Raw genomic sequence first — 24616 nt, forward strand, 5'->3', positions numbered from 1 at the left:
TAGAAATTGAATGAAATATCTGAAATGAGATGGAGAGAGAAGAAAATAGATTAGTTATTTGAGATGTGTTTGTGTGTAAATGAAAGCGCGTGAAGCAGAGGATTGGGTGTTGTTTGAGGATAGGGAAGGGAAATGGGTCGGTAAAAAGGTAAGCATTGATACGGACACCCTTAACCCTTGTTCCCAACATCTTGTCTCATACCCGCAAGGCTCGCCCACACCCTACTTACTACCTACGCACTATTTTTTATTTTTTATTTTTTATTTTCATTAATACTACCTATACACTACTCCCTCTTAATTATCTCCAATTCTCCAACTTAATTGCAATTTCAACGTCTATCCCCAGCTCTTACTCTGCCTCCTCAATCATATTTTATTATTTATTATTTCATTCGTCATACAACAAAAATATCATTATCAAAAATAATTTTAAAATTAATAAAATTTTAATTTTTAATACAACTTTTTTTAATTAATATTATTTATATAACTTTTAATTTTTTATTTTACACTTTATATTTATAACATTGCTAGTACATCAATATCTAATAAAAATAATTTAAAAAATATAATATTATTTTTCTGTTATTTATATATATTTTTAATATATATAAAATAATAAAATAACTCAGTTATTATAAAATAGAAGAAATATATTATTACTCTATTCGTTTATCTATAATAAATTATTTATTTGTTAAATTAAATTATGCAAAACAAACTATTGTTTTAATTTTAATATATTATTAATTAACTTTTTTAATTATATTATTTAATTGATATTGCATACATTATTTTCAATTTATTATTTCTACTTTACATTAATATTACAATAATAATATTTGGACATCCATAATTTATCTACTCTGATGCAACACTTCATTTTTCTTTTATATATATTCTCTATTTTTCTTTCTCTCATGGTGTCATTGGCGTGCTTAGATTCATGCATAGTTTTCGTTCATGTTAATATTATTTAATAAAAAATATTAGTCTCTTTCATTATACAATTTTATTAATTTACTTAAAATATTCAAATTAGCTCTCTGATTACACGACAGAAGGAATAATGTTTATTTATTTATCTTCATATTTATCTATTTATATACAGCTAAAAACACAATTCTTCCACGCCCTTGAATAAATAGTAGTAGTAGTAGTACCTTGTTGCATACTATAGTTAACTAACTCTACTTGTATGGATGGAGCTTCATTTGGGACTCGCTCTCTCCACTAATTTTAAATCTCGTGCACACAACGCTAATACTAATAAGACCCACTTCCCAAATTTCAACCATGTCTTCCACCACAAGAACAAACGTACTTTTTCCCAAATCATGGACCATGCACAAGAAGAAGAAGAAGAAGAAGAAACTTCCTCCACCACCACTCTCTCTCTTCTCCCATTAACTCCTGGCCATTCAGATGATCATCATCGTCAATACTACAATCAAAGTTCCACTACCACTATCACCAAGTAATAATATTAATTACTCTTTAATTTTTTTAGTAGTATACTAATCTCACCATAATGAAATATAAAAAAAATATTGAAAATTTGTATTTTGTTCATTAATTTAGAACTACATCAACTTATTCTAAAATATTATTTTTTTATTATATTTTACTTTTGATGAAATATTCCATCTAGAATGAAATATAAACAAAAATGATGATCAAAATATTGATTTATTTGAATTAATTTTTTAATTTAATAGATCAACTTTAACTATTATTTTTGTTTATGTTTCATTCTAAAAGTAATATTTAATTATAATTCTATTATGTAATACTTTTACACTCTATATTTTATGCGTAAAATAAAAATAAAGTATTTGACTAATTAATCGAGATATTGAAATTAATAATATGAATAGTGATTTATTTAGGAGCGATGAGGATGATGAAGAAAGTTTGGTGGGTCGGCCACCGGTTAATGATGGGAGGAAGAAACTTCGTTATAGTGAAAACGATATTATTGATGATGAAGTTGGAGACAATATTGTTGAGGATCGTGTGGTCTCCATACATGTTCAAAGGAATTACGTGAAGGTGAAGATGGAAGGTGTAGTAATAGCTCGAAAGATTGATCTCAACATGCACCATTCATTTCACACTCTCAACCAAACTTTGATGGACATGTTTCATAAATGTACGTGTCTAAATACTAAATTAGTCTCTCATTTCCTTACTAAGTGTTTTAGTCACTAAAATGAAAAAAATTAATTTTATTTATTTTCTTCTAACTTTTGTTTACTTTTCTCTACAAATGTATAATTAATAAGTTAGCAGATGTTTATTGATATATTTTAGAATAAAATATAAGTGAAAATAATATTTAAAATGTAAATATATTTATTTTTAATTTTTAATTAAATATGTTAATTTTTAAATAATTTTTGTGTTTATATTTTATTATGAAACGGATATTGATTATTCAAAATTCTAATTATTAATTTTCCAAATTAATTATGTACCGAATTCATCATTCATGTAGTTTTAAACAAACAGGTACTAGTAATGATGAGCAGTTAAACAACTATGAATTGGTTTATCAAGACAAAGAAGGTGATTGGCTTCTTGCTCAAGATGTGTCATGGAGGTAATTAAGTTTAAATTAATTTTATTTAACTGTTATAATTCTCAAAATATTTATTTACATTTATTAGAATTAGAATTTCTTCCGTCTTATAATGACCGTCAAATTAAAAAAAAAAATTGCCAATATTATTTTAATTATTTTTTTTATCACTTTTTAATTATTATTATATCTAAACTTCTAAAAAATCTTATTATATTTTACATTGATAATAATAAAAAATATATTAATAGTTAAAATGAGTAATTTGATAAAATAATTTATTTTTAGTAAAATAATTTATTTTATTGTAAGATGTAGGTAGTATATTCTAGCAATTTCTTACTATAGTGATGTTTGGTTGCAGAAGTTTCATTCAGTGTGCGCAACGCCTCAAATTGCTGAAGAGCAGAGGATAAGTCAACACCATACCTCTTTTCAAAAAAAAGTCAACACAATTTCCATCGTTCTAGTTGACAACTTTTTTGGCTATGCTTTAATTACAAATCCGGATGAATGGGGGGCTTTTTTTGGATTAACTGTACGTATATAAATCCAGCTTAATTTAGATAGTTGGATACATATAGAACTAAACCAACTTCTCACTACGTTGTTTTTGTATGAAACGTTATAGTAATATTTTAGCTATATATAGTGCTAGCTAGTACTAGTTCATTATTTTTTTTATCTCACATCTATATATAGTAGTAGACTAATTCCTCGAGATTAAACAATCTATTGAAGAGGTCAATTCCTTCAACATATGACCACTTAATTAAGAAGATCTATTTAAAGACTAACATTTTATCACATATTAAATAGTCTAATTTCTTGCAAAAATAAAATTATAATTAGAGGCTTTTATACATTTTTCCCTTTAAAAAAAATAATTACTAGTTATTTTCTTTTATATAAATTAAAAGTTTAAATATGTTGAGTATAATTTAACCTATTTTACATAAACTCACGTAATAAATGAATTGAGTATATTTTGCGTTGATCTATGCATAGTTAAACAGTTGATCCACAAACCATATAAAATTAAATAAAAATTTGGTATTTGAAAAAAACATAAAAAATATATTATTATTGATAATTTTATGTTATAACTTGTAAGTTGTGTACATTTCAAGTAAGAAAAAAAACCACAAATGATACTTAATCAGAATTTCAACAACCCAAACAAATATTAAGATAATGACCAAAAATATAATATATTTTTTAAATTAATATTGTTAATTACACAGATTATAAACCAAATTGTAAATGCACAAATTTAAGCTACGTAATCGATAATCTAAATAGTCTAATTCATGCGGATAAAACATAAATGAATAAAAAAAAAACAGTATTTAACCTATTTGAACCATACATTATATTAAATGGGTTGGGTTAGGATCCCATATATATATATATATATATTTCATCCCACATTGTTGAGTAAAAAAACATATGACATTAACATAGATGAATTTCAATATGATATAAATTTTCGATGTAACATGAGCTTTGTAAAATGTATGTAACCAATAAAAAGTTCTTGAAAATATGATTGATTCCTATTGGTTATTGGTTAGTTACACAATTAAAATGTTACATGTTTATAATTTGATATCTTCTCTAATAATACGCCTTATAATCAACTTTATATAAACTCAACTTAAATTCTCAAAGTTCCTCTTAATCTATTCTATTTCTCAAATCGCCTCACACTAAACTCAACTGATTTCACCTAGACACCAATGTCACCCTCATTTGATTTTATTAGAAATATTAGAATAATATACACTTTTTATAGTTCGGCTTCTATTCGACTTTTTTCTGCTTAATGGGCCAAAGTATTTCGTTAACGGGTTTCAGTATTGAAGTTGGATCAGCATAAAATTTTGGACAAGTTTAAAAGAAGCAATGTTTCTTTCATTATTTCAGGGTACTGCTTTTTGCACCACCCAATTTTGCATAGCACACCATCATGTTTATAAAATTGTTTCAAATATCTGTCTGATTACAAAAGCCCAACCACCTACCATGTTTGAAACAAAATTTCGAGGAAATTAATTCTTAAAAATTAAATTTAAAAAATAGTCAAAATAATATTAATTTAAATTATAGGAACATTTTAGAAAAAGAACATCCGAAAATTAAACTCTAAGATTATGAACTTATGGAGTTTAGATTTTTTTAAAGATGTAAGAGAAATATGATCTTTAGTATTGATTATTCAAAATAATTATAAAATTAATTATTCAAAATAATTATAAAATTAATTTTAGATGAATAGTTTGATAAATCATAAGCAATTCAGTATCAAATCATTAAATTTATGTTTGGTTGAAAAACAATAATTGTATACTTCCGTTGATAATCCATAATAAATTTATGGAGTTTAGATTTCTTTAAAGAGAAATGTAAGAGAAGTATGATCTTTCGTGTTGATTGCTCAAAATGATTATTAAATTTTAGAAATTGAATGGTTTGAAAGATCATAAGCAATTGGGTATCATACCACTAATTTTTTTTCTTCACGTTTTAATGCAAAAATAAAAAGTAAAAAAGAACTTCAAAAATTAGAACCTCTAATTTGGCATAGTGGATAAACACATGGTGGACCCACCATTAATACAAACAGAAATTAACTTGAGTCCAAATTTTTAAAAAATGACAATGTATGAGGAAACTAACTTTATTATAAAATTCCTTAAGAAATAAGTGTCCGTGAAATCTAAGAATATTGCCGCAAGAAGATTTACTTTCTCATATAAGTTATGAAACCATCCTCATTCATCTTAACCATGCTATGAGGTGATTTTTGACAAATTGAAACAACTTTGACCTCCATATTTTCTCTTGAAGGCTTCAGCCATTGAATCTCCTTCTCAATCTCATTGACTTGGTTAGTCACTAAATTCCAAATTTTATCACTCATATTAATCTTTCAAGAAAATGCAAAATATTTATATCTCTCCAAAGGGACTAAGTTGCCACTATGAAGAAGGTTTTCTTAGCTCCAATGAGTGTTTTCAACATCTTTAAAATTTAAGTTCCAATCTAGCCCTACTCTATAATAATTATCAATACAACATAGTGATAAGACTTGATGGAGAACTATTGAACATAGGCAACACATGTATGAAAGACTCTATAGTTAATTGACCTATCGAATAGTGAGAATTAATATCTCATTCAATTTTCTTTTTCACAATACATCTCTTGTGATTATTAATCTCACATTAGTACATATCATTAAAAGACAAATAGCAATACAAATATATAGTAGGATGATAAAATTTGAAAGATAGTAAAAAATATAGTCACGTCTGTTAATTTATTTGCGAACAACTTGAGTTATTTATTTTTTTAAGAAATTCTACTAAAGTTAAAAAAAAAATGATAAAAGAATCGAGTTTAATTGTCACAAATGTTCTTATAAAATATTATGAAATATTATGATTATTGTTTAAAGGAGTAGTTTTTTTATATGCAAATTTAAAACATGATTGTATCAATAAAATTTAACTTTAAAATGTTATTCTCTCTTATAATGTAATACAATTTTAATATTGATCGTGCCTTTTTGGTCAAAATAATTTTCACACAACTTTAGTCGAGGATAGATCAAGTCTTGTTCTTAGAGAAATAAAACACTCAATAAAGTTTATCAACACATGTGTAAAAAGTCTACCAAAATATTCAATATAAAAAGTAAAAGTGAATGATAAAAGAATAACTCTCTCTTAGAAGGGGGCTAACTCCTAAAGAGTAAATAACGATTTTTTTTGCATATGTTTAAATTAGTGTTGTTTTATTAACAGTTGTTTTTTATTTGAGATTCTATATTTGTATAGTTTTGTAATTACATTTCTTATTTTGTTTTGTCCCTTACAAGCATATTCACCTTTTTGTACTTCATTTATCAAAATAAACACAATGCAAGTAAAAATATTATTACGTGAAATGTTTCTATACAAGGGCAGGTTTAATTTCTATTTTTAAAAGGTTTCTAATTATTTTTTAAAAAACTTTAAATCTGTTTTATAAAAACTGATCCTATTATAAGAAAATAAAAAACAACTTTTAGTTGTTTCTGAAAAAGTATTTTATAAAACTAATTCATAATTGAAAAAATATCTCTATATCAAACATATACCCTTGCAATTTTGAATCCTATTAATGTAGGAGTACCCCATCTCATCTAAAAAATTGGTGTCGACTATTACTAGTGAGACAATTTGTCGGTTATGTTGGATAACTTTGTAATCACCATGTAATGTAAATGTGGTACACTATATTTTTCTTAAAACAAAAACAAAAGTGGTACACCATCACAGAAATACAATAAGAATTTGTTTTCTTGTCCACCATGAATCTTAGAGGTGTAAATGAATTTAAATTTAAATAAACTGAAAAAACTTTTTTTTTAAATCTAATTACTTTAAAGAATGATGAATAATTTACTCATCAACTCATAAAATTTAGTCATATAAATAAATTTATAAACAATATTTACAATTTAATATTTCTTTACCATCAATATTTTATTTGACTAATTTTTATTAGTTGATGACTTACAAATTTTTCAAAGATAACTTGAAAAAATTGAAAAGAAAAAGATAACTCCAAAATAAGCTACTTAGACCAATAATAATAATAATAAGACATAAAAGATTCCTCGAAATGGGTGGCATTTAATAGATAGAGAGGTGAGGTGAGGGGCAGGCCGTAGAGAGAGGATTAATTTGTTAACTCCTTCCGTACCCTCCGCCACCGCTAACCACTTATCTTTTAAAAAAACAAATTAAAATCATTGACAAATTAATACTAGTAGTGATGCCACGTCTTTCAACGTGGCGGAAGATTATTATAGTATCATTGTATGAATATCGATCAATCATAATGTTAACATTATTTAGTTAATGTTGCTGAGGGTTAATGTTAATGTTTAATGTTAATGTTGACTTGGGTAATGTAACCTTGCTTGTTTGTTCTTTCCTTTGAAGTTGAAGAGAAGAGAAATATAGACATATACCTAGCTAGCTACTTTCTCTCCTATCTCCTATCTTCTCTCACTCTCACTCCTTTCTAACTCTCCCTCCTATTTCAATGGATTTTCTCATCCACTCTCAACAACTTCACCCATTTACTTCCCAAACCTCTCCCTCCAGGTACTCTCTCTCTTTACCATTTTGCATATTACTTTTTCTTTATTTATTCTACTTCTTTGCAATTTAACGCTGCTTATCTTTGTCGTCTTCGTCTTAATTCACTTTCTATAATTGTAAAACACCCATATCTATTATAATTTGTATTTTTCTTGTTTCATTTATTATTAAACTTTATGAGGTATGACAAGGGTGAATCTCTCTTCATTTTTTCTTTTGTTTGATTATAGACTAGTAGGGTCGATTCTAATTATTCCTATTCAGATTCTCTTTGTTCCGCTTTCTAAAATATTTCCTTTGCTTTCAAATTTTCAATTCTGTTTCTTTATGATTTAGTATTTATAACTCCAATTTTGGAATCCAACATCAGGCATTTAAATTGCTATACATTCTTTATTTGTCCCAAATATATAAGCAAAAATGAGTATTTTTCATCTATTTGGTTCAAATTTTGCTGAACCTCCCCTAGCAAACTATTGTGATTTGTAGAACTTCTTAGCAAACTTAGGTCGTGATGATTCTCGCCTGAAAAGTTTTAGATCATGCACCACCCTTCTAATTTGGTCCCCCTTTTATGTGAAGATGCTTATGCTACTTGCTTTTCTAGGATGATTGATTATTAGCTAGTACTTAGTGTTTTTATTCCCTATCTTTACAAAAAAGAATAACCTGTCTTGTAATTTAAGGATTTGTTAGAATATTCTTCCGATTTAAGAAGAAGCTATGCTTGAATTGAAATGGTATTTTGTTCAATTTGAAATGTAACAATTTGGTAAAAACATAGGTGTTTTGGACACATACATATGCAAAGCAAAACAATGCATGAGTACAAGATTCTCAAGTTTAAAAAAAAAAAAAAAAATTGTGAGAAACAATAAGGAAAAATGGATTTGTACAAAACTAAATTCATCTTCTTTTGCAGTTAGCATGAAGATGAAACTTTTTATCTTGTTGGTTGCACATATTTATGTATTTTTCTGGTTAATTTATTGTGTGTTCTTAAGGCAATTGGATTTCATAGTAAACTTTATATTCTGCATAATATTTGCTAGAAGTTAGATTAATTTTAAGCATTAAATAGATTCAGCATTGTTGCTTTGTTAAGATAATAACTATCTTGTCAAATACTCCATTGGTGAACTATGTTTTCTAAATGTCAAACGTTTTTTTTTAAAGCAAAAATAAAAATAGAGTGCAAAAACATCACATAATTTAGTCTTACATTCCAACTATATTTGCAACCCAAGCCGACCACCTATCATTTGCAGCACTCTAAAATATTATTAATATTAAAAAAGAAATACAATAAGCTTGGGGGACTATACCAAAACCGAAGAAAATAATCATAAGGGATACAAACTAGTGTATCATTAAAAACTTTATTGGGAAACTAGAAGGATAAAAGCATGGTGAAAAAAAAAAAGTGCAGTAAATATCTACATAAATTAGAAAAATCTATATTCCGGAAGATCAATCTTGTTTCTATTGAAAACATCAGAAATATTAGAAGAAAAAGTATTCTACCAATGACTGTTAACAATGTGAAGCCCCAAGTTCGCAATCATGTCTGCACATTGATTAACTTCTCTGAAAAAATATGAGAGATAGTAAATCTTATCCCTATAACCATCTCAAGACAATTAAACCATCTATTTCTAATAGACCAAAGAACAAGATTATGATTCCTAAAAGTCAAGTTTGTGATTTGAGAATCAGATTCAATGCATAGCAAGCGCTATCCATTCTTGTAGGTTGTTTCAATAGCAACCATAACCCCTGTTAAAACACTAGTTTGTATCTATGATAAGTTGTATATTTTTTATTGCTAAAGTTTACACTATCTTTATTAAGTATACAAAAAAGTCCATGAATTATCGGCTTAGGGGGTATAAAAGTTTGACCTTGTAATTTCAAATGATATAGTTTGAATCTCCTCGAGGACTATTGTGGAATGGTCATTAATGTTACTTTAATTAATGATAATTTCCCATCCTCTATTTTTTTAAAATAACTATCCTGAAATACCCTTTGTTCAAATTTTCTCACTGTCTATTGAGTTTGTTGAGTGTGAGACTACTTAACAACCATAAGAATACTTGTCTGCTTGGAAATTTTGGTATCTCCTTCAAACAATTGAAGTTACTTCCAAAAAACACTTTCATTTACATGGAGTATCATAATATAGCTTTGAGATATTTTTGCATATATTAGGTTCATGCTAGAAGAGATCACTTTCCTTGATACAGTTTAGTAAATGTTCCATCTTTTTACAGGGAAGTGACTTATACATGATTTTCTCGTACCTAAACTTTTAGTATTCATTTGTCTCTTGGGAAAAAAATGCATAGAATGTGTTTTTAATTGTTATATTGTTTGTTTCTGATCCCTTATGCTGAAATTGTTGCAGGTGACCATGATCTTTCTGATCTTTAAATTGGGGAAATCAATTAGAATTCTTAAACATTTTCCCTTCAATGACTCTCCGACCCCGCCTCACTTCTAGACGAAAATTTCCCAAGTTCTTTTGTATCTTACTTCTGTTACTGGTGCCAATTTTTGTAATTGGAATTTTCATCCACCGCCAAAAGGTTTCCTATTTCTTCCGACCGCTTTGGGACAACCCTCCTGCCCCCTTCACAAGTATACCTCACTATTACGCCGAAAATGTCTCTATGGACCACCTTTGCCACCTTCACGGCTGGTCCCTTCGCTCGCAGCCTCGTAAAATTTTTGATGCAATTATCTTCAGCAATGAGTTAGACTTGCTAGATATTAGATGGCATGAACTTTATCCATACGTGTCAAAGTTTGTGATCCTCGAGTCGAACACCACTTTCACAGGCATTCCAAAACCTCTTTTCTTTGCCATAAACCAAGAAAGATTTGCATTTGCCAAACAAAAAGTTGTCCACGACTTGTATCCCGGTAGAGTTGCAGTCCAGGGATCATATGAGGACCCGTTTGTGCTCGAGTCAAAACAACGTGGGGCTATGAATACATTGCTACGCCGTGCAGGGATTTCAAACGGTGATATTCTTCTGATGTCAGATACAGATGAAATTCCAAGTCCTCATACTTTGAAACTGCTTCAGTGGTGCGATGGGATTCCTCCTATAATGCATCTTGAACTAAGAAACTACATGTACTCATTCGAGTTTCCCGTGGACTACAGCAGCTGGCGAGCCACTGCCCACGTCTATGATCCCCGGACACTTTACAGGCACTCACGCCTGACCGATCTAATTTTCTCAGACGCCGGATGGCATTGCAGCTTTTGCTTTCGGTATATTTCGGAGTTTGTTTTCAAAATGACTGCATATAGCCACGCAGACCGCGTGAAACGGAAATCTTTCCTTAGTCATTCGAGAATTCAGAACCTTATTTGCAAGGGAGATGATCTTTTTGATATGCTCCCGGAAGAATACACCTTCCATGAGTTGATTAAAAAAATGGGGTCGATACCGCGTTCGGCTTCTGCTGTTCATCTTCCTGCTTACTTGATAAAAAATGCAGAAAAATTTAAGTTCCTTCTTCCTGGTGGTTGCATAAGAACACCAGAATAAGTGTTTTTGTATTTTATTTTGTTAGCTTTTTAGCCCAGTAACACGTTACACGTAACTTAGATTGTTTTATTCTAACTAGCTTTTAGCATAGAGAAATTAGCTTGAGATTTTGGTAGGATGTTACATGCTTAATATTGAGTTATTTAATTTTATCATTTTGTACATAAAGCAGCAGGTATAAATTCCATGGAAGAAACAAACAAAAATAACAGTTTGGTAGCTGTGAAACTCATCCATTATACACTTTCTTGTTACAAAATATCTGTCGGGTGTGTTTGATAAGAGAGAACTGGGATTCTTGGAATGAAGTGGTTTGACAAAGAGAAATATGACAAATAAATAAATATGAAAAAAAAGTATTTATTCTATATGTCACATTCATAACATAATCTCACGTGTAGTAACTTTTATAAACGGTTATGGATAAAAGATTTGGATTTGATGCTGTCAACAATTTAACGCGGTTAGAATGTATACGCAGGTAGAATGTATGTGATCGTTGAGTGAGATCAGTTCAGATTTTGTTTTAATGTAAATTTTAATTTGAAAAAAAGATAGAATATAGAATTTAAAATTGATTCAACGTAGTTAGAATGTATGTGACCGAGATAAATTTAGAATTTATTATTTAAAATTTAAATCATATGATCTTAATTCAATAAATATTGATATATTGAATGTGTTAACTCTAATGAATCCAAATCCATGGATAAACTACATCAATTGACAAAAAACTAAAAATCAAGAGCACAAAAGAACTAATATGTAATGATGTAAAATGAAGAAAAACAAAAAACAAAAAGGGTGAATTGAACCCAAACAAATAAACAAAGACAAAATATGAGAGACTTGGCAAATAAAAAACCAAAATACAAATAAAAGTTTGGTGAGTGCTCCTTTAATTATATATTTATTTAATTTTTTCAATATTTTTATCGGATTTTAGTTTCCAATCAGGTAAGATTGGATAGCACATATTATCAAATTTTAACTTCAAATAATATATTTTGCAGCAGGTGAATAAATACATCGAGCGGATCAACAAGACTACAACCTTCTAAAAGTTTTTCTTGCATGAATAAACTTTTCTTTTGAGTTTTTTTTTTTTTTTTTTACAAAACACTTTTCTTTGAGTTGAAAAACCTTAGACAACATAGGCAGTGTAGCTGCAGCTGGTGAACAACCAAAGTGTAACCCTTCACATAAACTCAAAATTCCAAATTAAAAAAATATATATAAATTTGTCATTTATCTTTTATTAAATTTTAATTTTTTTTTTAATCAATTAGTTCATTATTTTTTAAAGCTAGTAACTTAGTCCTATTATCCAACGTTAATTGTGACTTTAAAAAAAAACTTGTGGCATAAATGAGCTTCAACAAGGAGGCATCCATTGTGGATATAAAGTTATTGACCATTAAATTGGTCTATTGACTTCTAAAATAGAAATCTCCAAATTGAATGATAGGATTAGGATTCTTGTAAATTAGTAGCAGATGAACATGCTATCTTCATTCTAAAATATCAAAATAAATGAGTAAGGACATTAAAAATCTTTTATCCTCCAAGATATTTCAACAGTGGATATAGTCGCCCAAAATGTTTATATATAATCGTTTACTTCTTCTTTCGTTCGTCAACGACATCGTTTCTTCTCCCACTCGTCTACTTCTTTTTTGTTATGCCTTCCCTCCAAAGAATAAAAAACATTTCATACACAATGACATGAAACAGTGTCATTTTGCCCTTAAACAAGTAGATCAATTCTCATTTCACGTCGTCGATGACATCTTAACAATTTTCATTAATTTAATATTAGGGTTATTGATAAAAGAACAAACGTTAATCACTTAAAAAACATAAATAACTAAATTAAATCTAAAAAGATAGAATAAAAAATAAAATGAAATAAAATACAAATGAAAAATGTATTGTATTCGAAAATCAAAATTCAAAATATAGTTTAGTAGTAAATATGTTGATTGAAACAAATTAAGACACAAAAATAAAACCAAAGTCAATAATAAATAATAAAAATATTGATATCGAATGTTAAGTCAATAGCACTTTTTTAATTGGTATTAAGTCAAGAGTCTTGCTATCTAGTGTATTAAGAACACAATTTATAATTTTTTTTGGTAGAATACATTACTCCCAAGACAATCTTCAAACTTTGAAAAATAAACACATAACTTTCAAGATAAACTTCTATATTTGATAATTTAATGTGTTTTTATAACATTTATTAACATTTGTCTAAGTCAATAACATGAGACAATTTTTTATGAATTAACGTAAAAATTTAAAATTCTATAAAACTAAAAATGTGATTTTATCGTAAACAATGTGTTTGTTATCGGCTCCGAGAAGTATTTGGTTTTGTTTTAAATATTATTATTTTTGTAGAATTTTTAAAAATTATTATTAAAAAAAAAAAAAAAAAAGTAAAACATGCATTCAGTGCACTGGTAGCTCTTACATGAAACTTGAAAGGCCCAACGAAAATCTGTTCAAGGGGATATGTCAAATAAAGCACACAAAAAAGGCTGAAAAGGATGTGAAGGGAGAGTGGTGTTGGATGTTGCAACCACTGTTCCATGAAGCAACCACGAAAACTCATCGAAAGTGACATGTGTTGGTGAAGATGCATATATCAATTACGTTGCAAACTTTCACAGTATGGGGCCCCCCCTTTACCAAGGAAATGCTTTCTTTGATGCTAAAGTATACATCACTTGCCACTACGTAATTTTTTATTTTTCGGGTGTTGATTTCAGACACTATTGTTTCCTATATATTTTCCTAACTGAAAAAGTCAACATCTATGCACCTATTACTATTAATATTGAATGATTGTTTGAAAAATATAGATTTACACATATAAGAGGTCATCACTATATGAGCTGATCAATTTGTCAATAAAAATGTTATTTAAAGGTCTTCACTTCCTCTTTTAGTTGTCCAAAGTATATCTAGGCTGCAAGTTAGAGATCTCAAACAAGTGTTTTATGAATCAAATTCACAACCCCGTATATTTAAAGAACTCAGTTTTCAAATTGTGTCACGTGATATCAATGGTCATTAAATTTTATATATATATATAAAAAAAGTCTGCTCTAATAATGAAAAAATTAATAATTTTTTTATTAATTTATGAAATTGGTCTTTTTATTTTAAAATTCGACAATTTTAATATTTCTATGATTTTTTAACTAAAAGATGGTGATATGATATATTTTAAATAATATTAAATATGATATAATGATGTTGAACGATTAAAGAAATTACAATAAAAGTATGTAAATATTTTTGTTTTAACTTCAAAATTATTTATTTTTATAATTTAATTAATGACACATAAATAATTCATGTATTTAAATGGTTATATATCATGAGATTATATATTACGTACGTGAATGTTTAAATATGTATTTGATTGTTGCAGATACAACTTTTTTATTTTAGTCCTTGTAAGTTTTTATTTTTTTATTTAATCTTCGTAAATTCAGAGACATTAGTTTTGGTTTTAAAAAAAAAAATGATAAACTGTCATGATAAGTGAAGTTGTAAATACACACCAACACATCATTTTTTTAATATTATTAATAATTAAAATATTTTATCTATTAATTAATATATTTATTTATCGATTATTTAATAATTAGTGTTATTTTATAAAAAAAGTTAAAAAACAAAGATTTAGGGGTTTTGAAAAACTCTTCATTCTTTTAATATTAATGTGACGTTATGGACCAAAGTCGATTGTCTCTGATTTTACAGGACAAAATCTAAATAAAAAAACTTATAAAGATTAAAATAAAAAAGTGATATATTTATATGGATCAAATATATATTTAAATTTTTATAATGCATTACATCGTTATTTTTTTTAATTAAATCTAAAAATGATATTAAAACAGTTAAATTTTAAAATAAAATTTAATATATAATTGATAAAAATAAAATAAAATACTATAAGTTATAACTGCCAATATACTTAATAAAAATATGGATATGATCTTTTACACATTCTCCACGCTCTTTAATTTTAATTCTTTTATGTCAATCTTTCTTGTTTCTCTTGTTTGTTTTTTCGCTATCACTCTTACTTTTTGTGGAGAGGAATATTTTAGGTGTAGGACTGAAACACAAAAAGATATTTGAATCTTCTACTAAGGCTTCATGCAGCCTATTGCATAACCTTTAAAGATAAAGAAAATTGTGGCTCTTGACGCTGTCAAAGCCGCAAGAGGATGCCATCAATTCAATTTTTCCTTCCAAAAACGACAAGTGGCACTTTATCACCCATTAGGCATCGATCACGTCGACGGTCAAAATCAAAATAGACAGTAGTTACTATCATTTACTCATATTTCAAAATATTCGTTATTTCTTACCTATTAATTTTTTTTTAAAGAAAATGATAAATGAATAAAAAGAATTCAACAAATTATTCGTAATAACAATTTTTTATTGCCATAAATGTCAAGATGTGAATAATAACTTGAAACTGATATATATAATACTTATTAGATGATATTATAAAATAAAATAAGTAAAGTTTTATTGAAAATCAAAAAGGATAATTATTTTAGGATAATTTTTTTTATTTTATTAATTGTGACAATAATTTTGAGTCGAATGAAATAGTTATTTTGGAGTTGAGTAGCTCAACTTGTTTTAGTGCATGTTTGAATTCAAGTTAGAAGTGTCAAAATTAATTTTTATCGTGTAAAATTGATTTTGACATGTTTAAATGTACTCAATCATAATTGATTCTAAAACTATGATGTATAGTCTTTGAGTTCAAATGTTATTTTTATATTAAAATTTGTTGTTAAATTTATTTTTACTTAAACATATTCAAACATAAATTATATATTTTATTAACTTTTAACTAAAATCAATTTTAATAAAAAAAATAAAAATAAACACACACTTAGTTAAAGATCGAATCTATTTGATGGTGAAAGTAACGTGTTCCAACCCTTACAAAGAAAAAAAATAATAGTATGATATATTAACATTTTTCACTTTATAAAAAAATAGTAGTTATTGTTGTTTTTGAAATTCGAAATCATTTGAAAACAATTTATGCCATTGAGAGTATTACTCGCGGACTAGGTCGCTTTCTTTAAGACGTTTCGAGACACTGCCCAAAATTGTGCAAAGCAGACTATCAACCACGAAGTCCCCAGCATAAAACAGCTTAGATACTCTGTATCGGAGTTCTACTGTAGAAAACGGTTTTAGATTTAAAAAATGATTAATTAATTTTGAGTCAGAGCCCGGACGGACGGGCGGCGGCGCGCGTGTGTGGTGGTCAATATCGCTTGCGTTCTCCCTCCTTCACAAAATTGGAGTGCCCCTTGGGGCCTATCCCAAGTTCATTACCTCCACCTTATATACCCCTACTAGTGTGTGGTATCCCTCTAATGTTGTACTTCTCAATTTTTTTCAATTCACAACAACACTAGCTCTCATAAATGTCATCATTATTTTCAATGAATTTTTCATTAAATGCATCATCATTTCCAACCGTTACTCACAGACTTTATAAATACAATTTTTTTTCCTTCATGTATCATATATCGAAATGTTGGTTGGAACTTATCCTAAATGTTGTGAAATGGATAGGTGGATGTGGAAGCACGATATCCGTGGTGGGTAGTCGGTTAAATTTGGCTACTCATGTACCTATTGGTGGTGAAGAGGAAAGTGTTGGATTGAAAGCAATACATCAAGTCTTGTGTAACGACGTGGCGTCGAAAGTAAGGGTGCTTGCGTGGTGATTTGTGTGCGACAAGTTACCGGCGAGGGATGTGTTACTGCAAAGTGGTCTGGTGGATCCATCTTTGGATTCATGTTGCGTGCTCTGCTTCGGTTTTGAAGATTAAGGTATGTCATTTGGTTGATCTCGCTGTGGTGTCTCTGGTTGCGTCGTAATAAGATCATATTTCATGGTGCAGTAGTATATTATATTCAGATACTTATTTGTCTGAATCGTCTGAATTATTTATCGTTCATATTGTTGGTCTTTTATTATATTAATATAGAAATCTTTTCATATCCTTGTTATATTTACGTGAAATGCATTTATTTATTTTATGAATGTGGAAATTGTTAGATCAAAATGCTCGGATTTGTTTGATGGTCATCATACTAAAAGACAACAAGATAAAAAATGACATAGACATGATAATTATAATATTATGTAAAATAGAACTATAATATAATAAAAATAATATAAAATGATAAAATTGTTAACTTGACATAATTTAATATAAAATAATTTTACAATATTGTTGTTAATTTAAAATAATTTTATAAATTTGTAATGTGAATTTAAATTTTAGTCTACATTTCATTCTTTTTAACATTTTATTAAAGTTTGCTTTGATGTATATTTATTTTCCAATAGTACAAAAATGTTAGAATAATTCCGTGAAAATTATATAAAATTTACAAAAATCACTTTTTTTATTTACTTATACTTCTAACCTATAGTGGTTTTTATATAAAAGAAATGTATTAGTTTTTATTTGAAAACTTTATATTTTATTAGATTTTAAAGTATATTTTAATAGTTTCGTTTTTATAATAATATAAAGTGATAAAGTTACCTTAATAAATAAATTGGAAATACTTTTTAAAAATTATTTAATACTTTAATTAGGTTTTAAAATTTTTACCGTGTTGATATTATTTTGTATTTTATTTAAACATTTTGGGTTAAATACATTTTTAACGTCTATAAAATTATAACATTTCAAGTTTAGTATCTAAAATAAGTTTATTCACTTTTAATTCTTATTTTGATTTTATAAGGACTTTTGCGATGGACTACAAGGATCAATATTAAAAAAAAAAATTAAAAAGAGGGTTAAAAGTGAATAAAAAAAGTATCATGGACTAAAAAGTTATAATTTTGTTATAGAGACTAAAAATAAAATTTTGAAATCTTATAGGTACTAAAAAGTTATTCAACCTAATATTTTACATTCTATTATATTTTAGGCTAAATAGCACGTGAGATCTCTTAATTTAATTTCAGTTAACGTTTTAAACTTTTATCTTTTTTTTTCTCGATTTGATCCTTTATTTTAATTTTAAGTGACAATTTGATCTTTTATGTTTTAAAATATCAATAATATTATCTTTTTTTTTTTACAAAAATAAAAACAAAATTATCAAAATTTTCAAACAAAACCCATAAAATTAATTATCATCTTCAATATAATGCAAATTTTATCAAATGAATAACTCAAATATTCAAATAAACTCATATTTTCATCTCCAACAACATCAAATAAATAATGAAAATATGAGTTTGTTTAAATATTTAAGTTATGAATATGATAAAATTTGAATTATATTGAAGATGATAATTAATTTTATGGATTTTGCTTAAAAATTTTGATTAATTTTTTTTAATTTTTGTAAAAAAAGTAATAATATTGTTGACATTTTAAAATATAAAAGATCAAATTGTCACTTAAAATTGAAATAAAATACTTAATCGGAAAATAATAATAATAATAATAATAATAATAATAATAAACGACTAAAACGTTAACTGAAATTAAGTTAAGAGATCGCAGAGTATATTTAGCCTATATTTTAATTTAGTTTTATGAGTATTTTTTAAGTTGAAATAAAGTGCAAGATATAACATAATTAACTTGAAATCCTAACTATCTTGACACATCAACTCAATCACTTATCATTTACAAAGACTCTAAAATATTATTAAACATAAAATATAATAAATAAATAAATAACTATTTTTTTTAGAGAATTATACTAAAATAAAAAAATCTTACAATCATGTATATATAAAAATCTTATGAAAATCTTACAATCATAAAAAAATAGTTCTAATGAAACAAACTATTCTCTTATTAAAAATCTTACATCAAAAACTTTTATAGAGTTAAATGTGAATACAGATTTCTTATCATGTAAATATGATATCAATATATATATATACATATATAAAAGGGAATATTAAGGTTTTGTATACATTTTTTTTAATTTAATCTCTTTCAAATAATTTCACTTACTACTACATTTTACCTTTTTTACTGAATCAAACAAGCGTTTCTTTTAAATTATTACAAAAATTCTGTTTTAAAAAAAGTTACTCATGTTTTTAAAAAATTATAACTTCTGGTATTTAATTATCATTTAAAACTTGCAAGAGTAATATCATTGTGAAGTTATCTATAATTAGATTATAAGAGATGAAATACGTACAAATTATTAGAAAATGTTAGCAAGTGTTTTTAGGACACTTGAGAATTGTAAAAAATGATATTTTTTACTCAAAATTATATTTATTAGTATGACTCATTAAATATATAGTAAGTTTTATAGTGGATTACATTTATAAATTATTTATCGTATATCAATATTTAAAAATAATATGATGTGGTAAAGATGATCGCCATTACTTTTTAGAAGTAATAGTTTATAATCCTCTTTATCTTTTTTTATAAAACAATAAAATGATTGATGTCATCTTAATACAAGATACTTATTTTTCTTTTATTTTTATCGAATCAATATTTTATAAATCATATAAATAAAGATAATCATTAACGTCACTTTTAAAATATGATCACGTCGTGATTGTTGGAGTTTTAAATTTGTTCAAATACTCATTCATAACAAACTATTATTCATATTAGATTTTTCAATATATATATAATAAAAATGTCAAATTACATCTAAAAAATTAGACTAATAATTACACTCCTTCAAATAACATCTTATCATATAAAGTATCACATAAACATACTCTTAAATTTTGACATTATATATAATCACTTTCTATTTTATTATGACGTGACACAATTAAAGCTTTATACAACTACATCATTAATATTAAAGACACACTTTGTTCACATAAAAAAAAACAATTTGCAAGTTGGTTATATTAATTATATGAGAATAAAGGGGATGCACTTAGTGTCAAATTATGCACAATATAATATGATAGCTTGAATGAAAATGATTAATAATAGTATAAAATTGTTTTAAACAATCACTCTATCACCTTTAATCTCTAATTACATTAAAATCATTATATAAGTATATGCAATACTTATTGTAATCAATTTTTTTATCCGTCAATTCTAAAATTATTATTTATCTTAATTTATTGGATTTAATCATATTTCTCAACAATTTCTATAAAAATATAATTACTATGTATTTTTTACATTTTCAACACATTACACTCATTTAAAATTGTAATTTTTAATATAATTATAATAAAAGTAAAAAAATTATAATATTTTAATAATAATATAAAAAATATTTTCACAGTTGCTATACAAATTAAATAATTTTATAATAAAAAAACTAAAAGCAAAATTTTAGAATAAATTAATGAAAAAGTAGCAGTTATGTTTATTAATAATGGGGAGCTTTACATGTGAATGGAGCTTCTTGTTTCTAGATAAATACAAAAGCGACCTGATTTGAACCGTTTAAAATGTCTTGCGTCACAGTGAATCGACGTGCGTTTGTTTCCTCGCGAGACAATGACGGGAGATAAACCGAGACGGTCTTTTCCTTTCCACTATGTAATTATCGCGAGATATACACGAGGCGATATATCGAGTGTGACTTTCTCTTTTATTTTGTTTGTTTGGCATTTCTCCACCTTTATCCAATTTAAATTTAAATAGACGTCTGTCACACGCCTGTATAATTAATTAGTTTCTATTTTGTAAATAAATATGCAGCAGACCCATTGATGTTAACAACTAAACAAGTGGTGTGTGTTTTCTACCAAAAAAAGAAAAAACAAGTGGTGTGTGTTTTATCAAAAAAATAAATTGTATGGGTGGGATCTCCTACTTGTGCGAGTAGTTGATACAATGCTCACTCGCCTTTTTTGTGAAGTTCCTGTGTCTTCATTATTGTTTTTTGGGCAAAATTTCACATTGAATAATTTAGGTGTTTACATGTGTTTCTACTTTCTACGTTTCTTTGTTGGGGTCCATTATTGACATTGACATGGTTAACTCCATCTTTTGATTCTTCTCTAGCGTTTAAGCCATACATCGTTTTCTATGAATGCATGTTATTCTTTAGAGAATATTAGTGTTTAATTTTTTAATGAATTTAATTTAATTTATATATTATAAATATAAAAAGTTTACACTATTTTTTCTTTATAATAAAATAATATACCGTCAACAAATTAAAACTATATGTAGCTTTAAAAATAACTACGATTAAATGTAAATATTTATAAAGATTTAATTACAATTAATTGACAATGACAATAAATTTTATATTGAGGATGTATATAAATTAAAATCATTTAGTATTAGATAAGACCCTACATATGTTTAATTGAAAATATACAATCTAGAGGAAGAAAAAAAAGAAACCAAAGGTTGAGATAAGTGGTTATTGCATTTTAGTTAATGTATCATGTTGAAATAATATTTAACTTATTTTGAAGTTCTCTGTTATTTTGTTGTCATGTGTGTGGTGGTGTATGTGAAAGATGTGTAATTCTATTATTTTCGGTTGTTTCAAATTCAACATTTTAAAACTTTTTGAGAAAGTGTAATAAATCTCTTCAGAGTAGATTAAAGCAAAATATATGAATTTTATTTATAATTTTAATTTTTGGTACCTTTACCATTAAACGTGTTTGAGTTACATTCCTTTTTAATTTTTGTTTTAAACGTCCTTTTGTGTTGGTTGGGAGATGGAGACACAATGCTTTATGTGTGCTTGTTGTAATATTTGGTTTCTCTTCGTACTAAGAATTGTTTTTAATATATTGCTATTTAGCCCTTTTAAAAATAAGTTGAATTAATTTACTTATTTTTCAATTGAACAATAAATTATCGATACAATTTTTCCTAAAAAAATAACAGGATTAAGACTAAATTAAAGAAAACTTAAATTATTGAAGTCAACAATGTCTCAATATTAGCATGTCATCACATGCAAGTATTATTATGTAGGACATTATTAGCTCTTATCAAAATGTTTTTTTTTCTTTCGAACGTATCAATAAGAATTTATTTAAATATATATAGCACAAATATTATGTATCACTTTCATTCAATGTGAATATAAGAATTATAATTTGTAAAAAGAGAGTAGTCATTTTGCATTAAAATAAACAGTCATTTTAAAACTTTTTTCATAAAAATTATGCATACTTGATAAAAGTTATAGAATTTACATCCAGCAAACAGAATTATTAGACTTAATTGTAGTTTTGGTTTCCCTGTTTTAGCTGAATCGCGAAAGTAGTCCCTCCATTTTGTTTCTCTCCAGTTTTGGTTTCCAAAACAGAATTTTAGTCCAAAATTTAATGAAATTTTAGTTTTTAAAGCCGTACTACACCATTTATGATAATATATTTCAAGTACAATTATTGCAAATGAGATCTTGAGGCATTGTGTGACTTAAATAAATGCAAAAAAAAAAAATGAAATTTCATCAAATTTTGGACTAAAATTCTGCTCGGGAGACCAAAACTGGAGAGAAACAAAATGAGGGGACTACTTTCGCAATTAAGTTAAAATAAGGGAATCAAAACTGCAATTAAGCCGAATTATTAATTCTATAACTTTTGATATCTTTAATATATTGAGGTGTCTCAAATTCCAACTTATAACTCAACCAAAAACATAATCATCTTTAAGATAACTCTCTTTTTATGTTTAGTCTAAATTTACCACTATATTCTTTAAAAAAAAGATGCTGGTGGATGAAATTAGTTGTCATTGAAGTGTTACACTTTATTCAATTTAAAAAGTTCTTGAGACCTCACTCACTTATTTATTTTAATATAAAAAACGGTACACTTTTATGAAAGCTACACCATGACCACACACAAACTACAATTCACCGACGGAAATATTAAGAAGCGTTTATTTTCATTCTTTATTTCTCTATAAAAGTGGTTGAAATGATATTTGATTTTTCTAGAGAATGTAAAGTTTCTTCATTGACATAAACTAACACAAAGACATGTTAACAATATGTAAAACATCGTACAGATTAAATTGTACATTTACATTTTGACATCAAATGCTAAGTCTCTTTACATAATTTCATACCCACCATTCCAAAAACTTCCAACAATTACCATATTTATTCTGCATCATCCATACTCCCATCAACATAACTAGAGTCGTTTCAACACACGTGGAAGCTTAAAATAAATTTTAATATAGGATTTAAAATAATTTTTTTAAATTTTAACATAATATTACTAAATTAATATATTGAGTCAAAAAATCAATAAATTAATATAATTAATGTCATGTAATATTTTTTTTTTCAATTGATTTAATATTGTTGAGACAATATTAAATTTTAAACAAATTTATATGTTTTAATTTTAAAAATATTAAAATATAAGATTTTTTTATTAAGTAATTTTGTTGTTGTTGAGATTGTTTGATTAAATCAAAATTTTGTTTAGTAGGATTATGATATGATGTTGTGAACATAACACACTATCGTCAATGGGAAGTTCCTTAACTCTAAGGCATAACTATTTTGCTAGTGGCCGATTTAGTGATGACGTGAAGGAGCCATAATGTTTGTCACATGAATGAATAACTATAATTCGATTAGTGCGTTGGTAAAGCTGCTTGTTTTCCACTACCATATTCCTTGTATTGAATTCTAGGTGATTGTAATTTGCAATTTTGAATCCACATTTTTTCACACTAAAAATAAAATTACTCAAAATTGTTAAGAGTCAAACATTGCTCACTTTACTTAGATCTGGAACATTTTACCACTGTACTCCAACAACATGGTAATTGGTACGTTATAGCGACACTCAAAAAATTGAATCCAAGTTCCGCGCACTGCATTTTGACACCATTGTTGTCTCATTTTTCCAACTTTAAGGGTATATTTATTCCTATTAGCCTGCTTTTATAGAAATTTACCTTAACACCCGACACTAGCTCAAATAAATGTAACACTGCCTTCATGGTATACTCATTCTCCCATTTCGGTCCTTCCATTTGTTAGATGACTTAATATATGTTACATATTTTAGTTGACTAAGTAATTAAATTGATTATTTAGTTATACTAGTTAGTTAGTTATTTTGTATTAATTAAATATTTATCTAATTGATTATATATGTTAATCATTAATATAATTTGTTCTTTAATTTCAATAATAATATTCAAGTTATTTTTATTCATTTATTTCTTATCAATTATTTAAATCAAGAATGGTAATATGATTAAGAAACATGTCATCAACAAATTGTAAATGTAATAGATGTATTCCTTGATCCAAATATA

At 26.5% G+C, this 24616-nt stretch overlaps 1 protein-coding gene across 2 annotated transcripts; it reads left to right on the top strand.

The window, feature by feature from the left end:
• The first annotated feature begins 1128 nt into the window (after positions 1–1128).
• LOC101501638 (uncharacterized) lies at positions 1129–11458 on the top strand. 2 transcript variants are annotated; one of them, XM_012718021.3, is made up of 5 exons: positions 1129–1480; positions 1893–2155; positions 2515–2605; positions 2949–2989; positions 10306–11441. In XM_012718021.3, exons 1-5 carry the CDS (start codon positions 1206–1208, stop codon positions 11301–11303), a joined length of 1668 nt encoding a protein of 555 aa, XP_012573475.1. In that variant the 5' UTR covers positions 1129–1205; the 3' UTR covers positions 11304–11441. The 2 variants fall into 2 exon arrangements, with proteins under 2 accessions (XP_012573475.1, XP_012573474.1); XM_012718020.3 differs by lacking the exons at positions 1129–1480; positions 1893–2155; positions 2515–2605; positions 2949–2989 and adding an exon at positions 7345–7743 and having other exon boundaries at positions 10148–11458.
• Positions 11459–24616: the final 13158 nt, after the last annotated feature.

This window comes from Cicer arietinum, chromosome 7 (genome assembly GCF_000331145.2).
Source record: "Cicer arietinum cultivar CDC Frontier isolate Library 1 chromosome 7, Cicar.CDCFrontier_v2.0, whole genome shotgun sequence".
Classification (NCBI taxonomy): Eukaryota; Viridiplantae; Streptophyta; class Magnoliopsida; order Fabales; family Fabaceae; genus Cicer; species Cicer arietinum.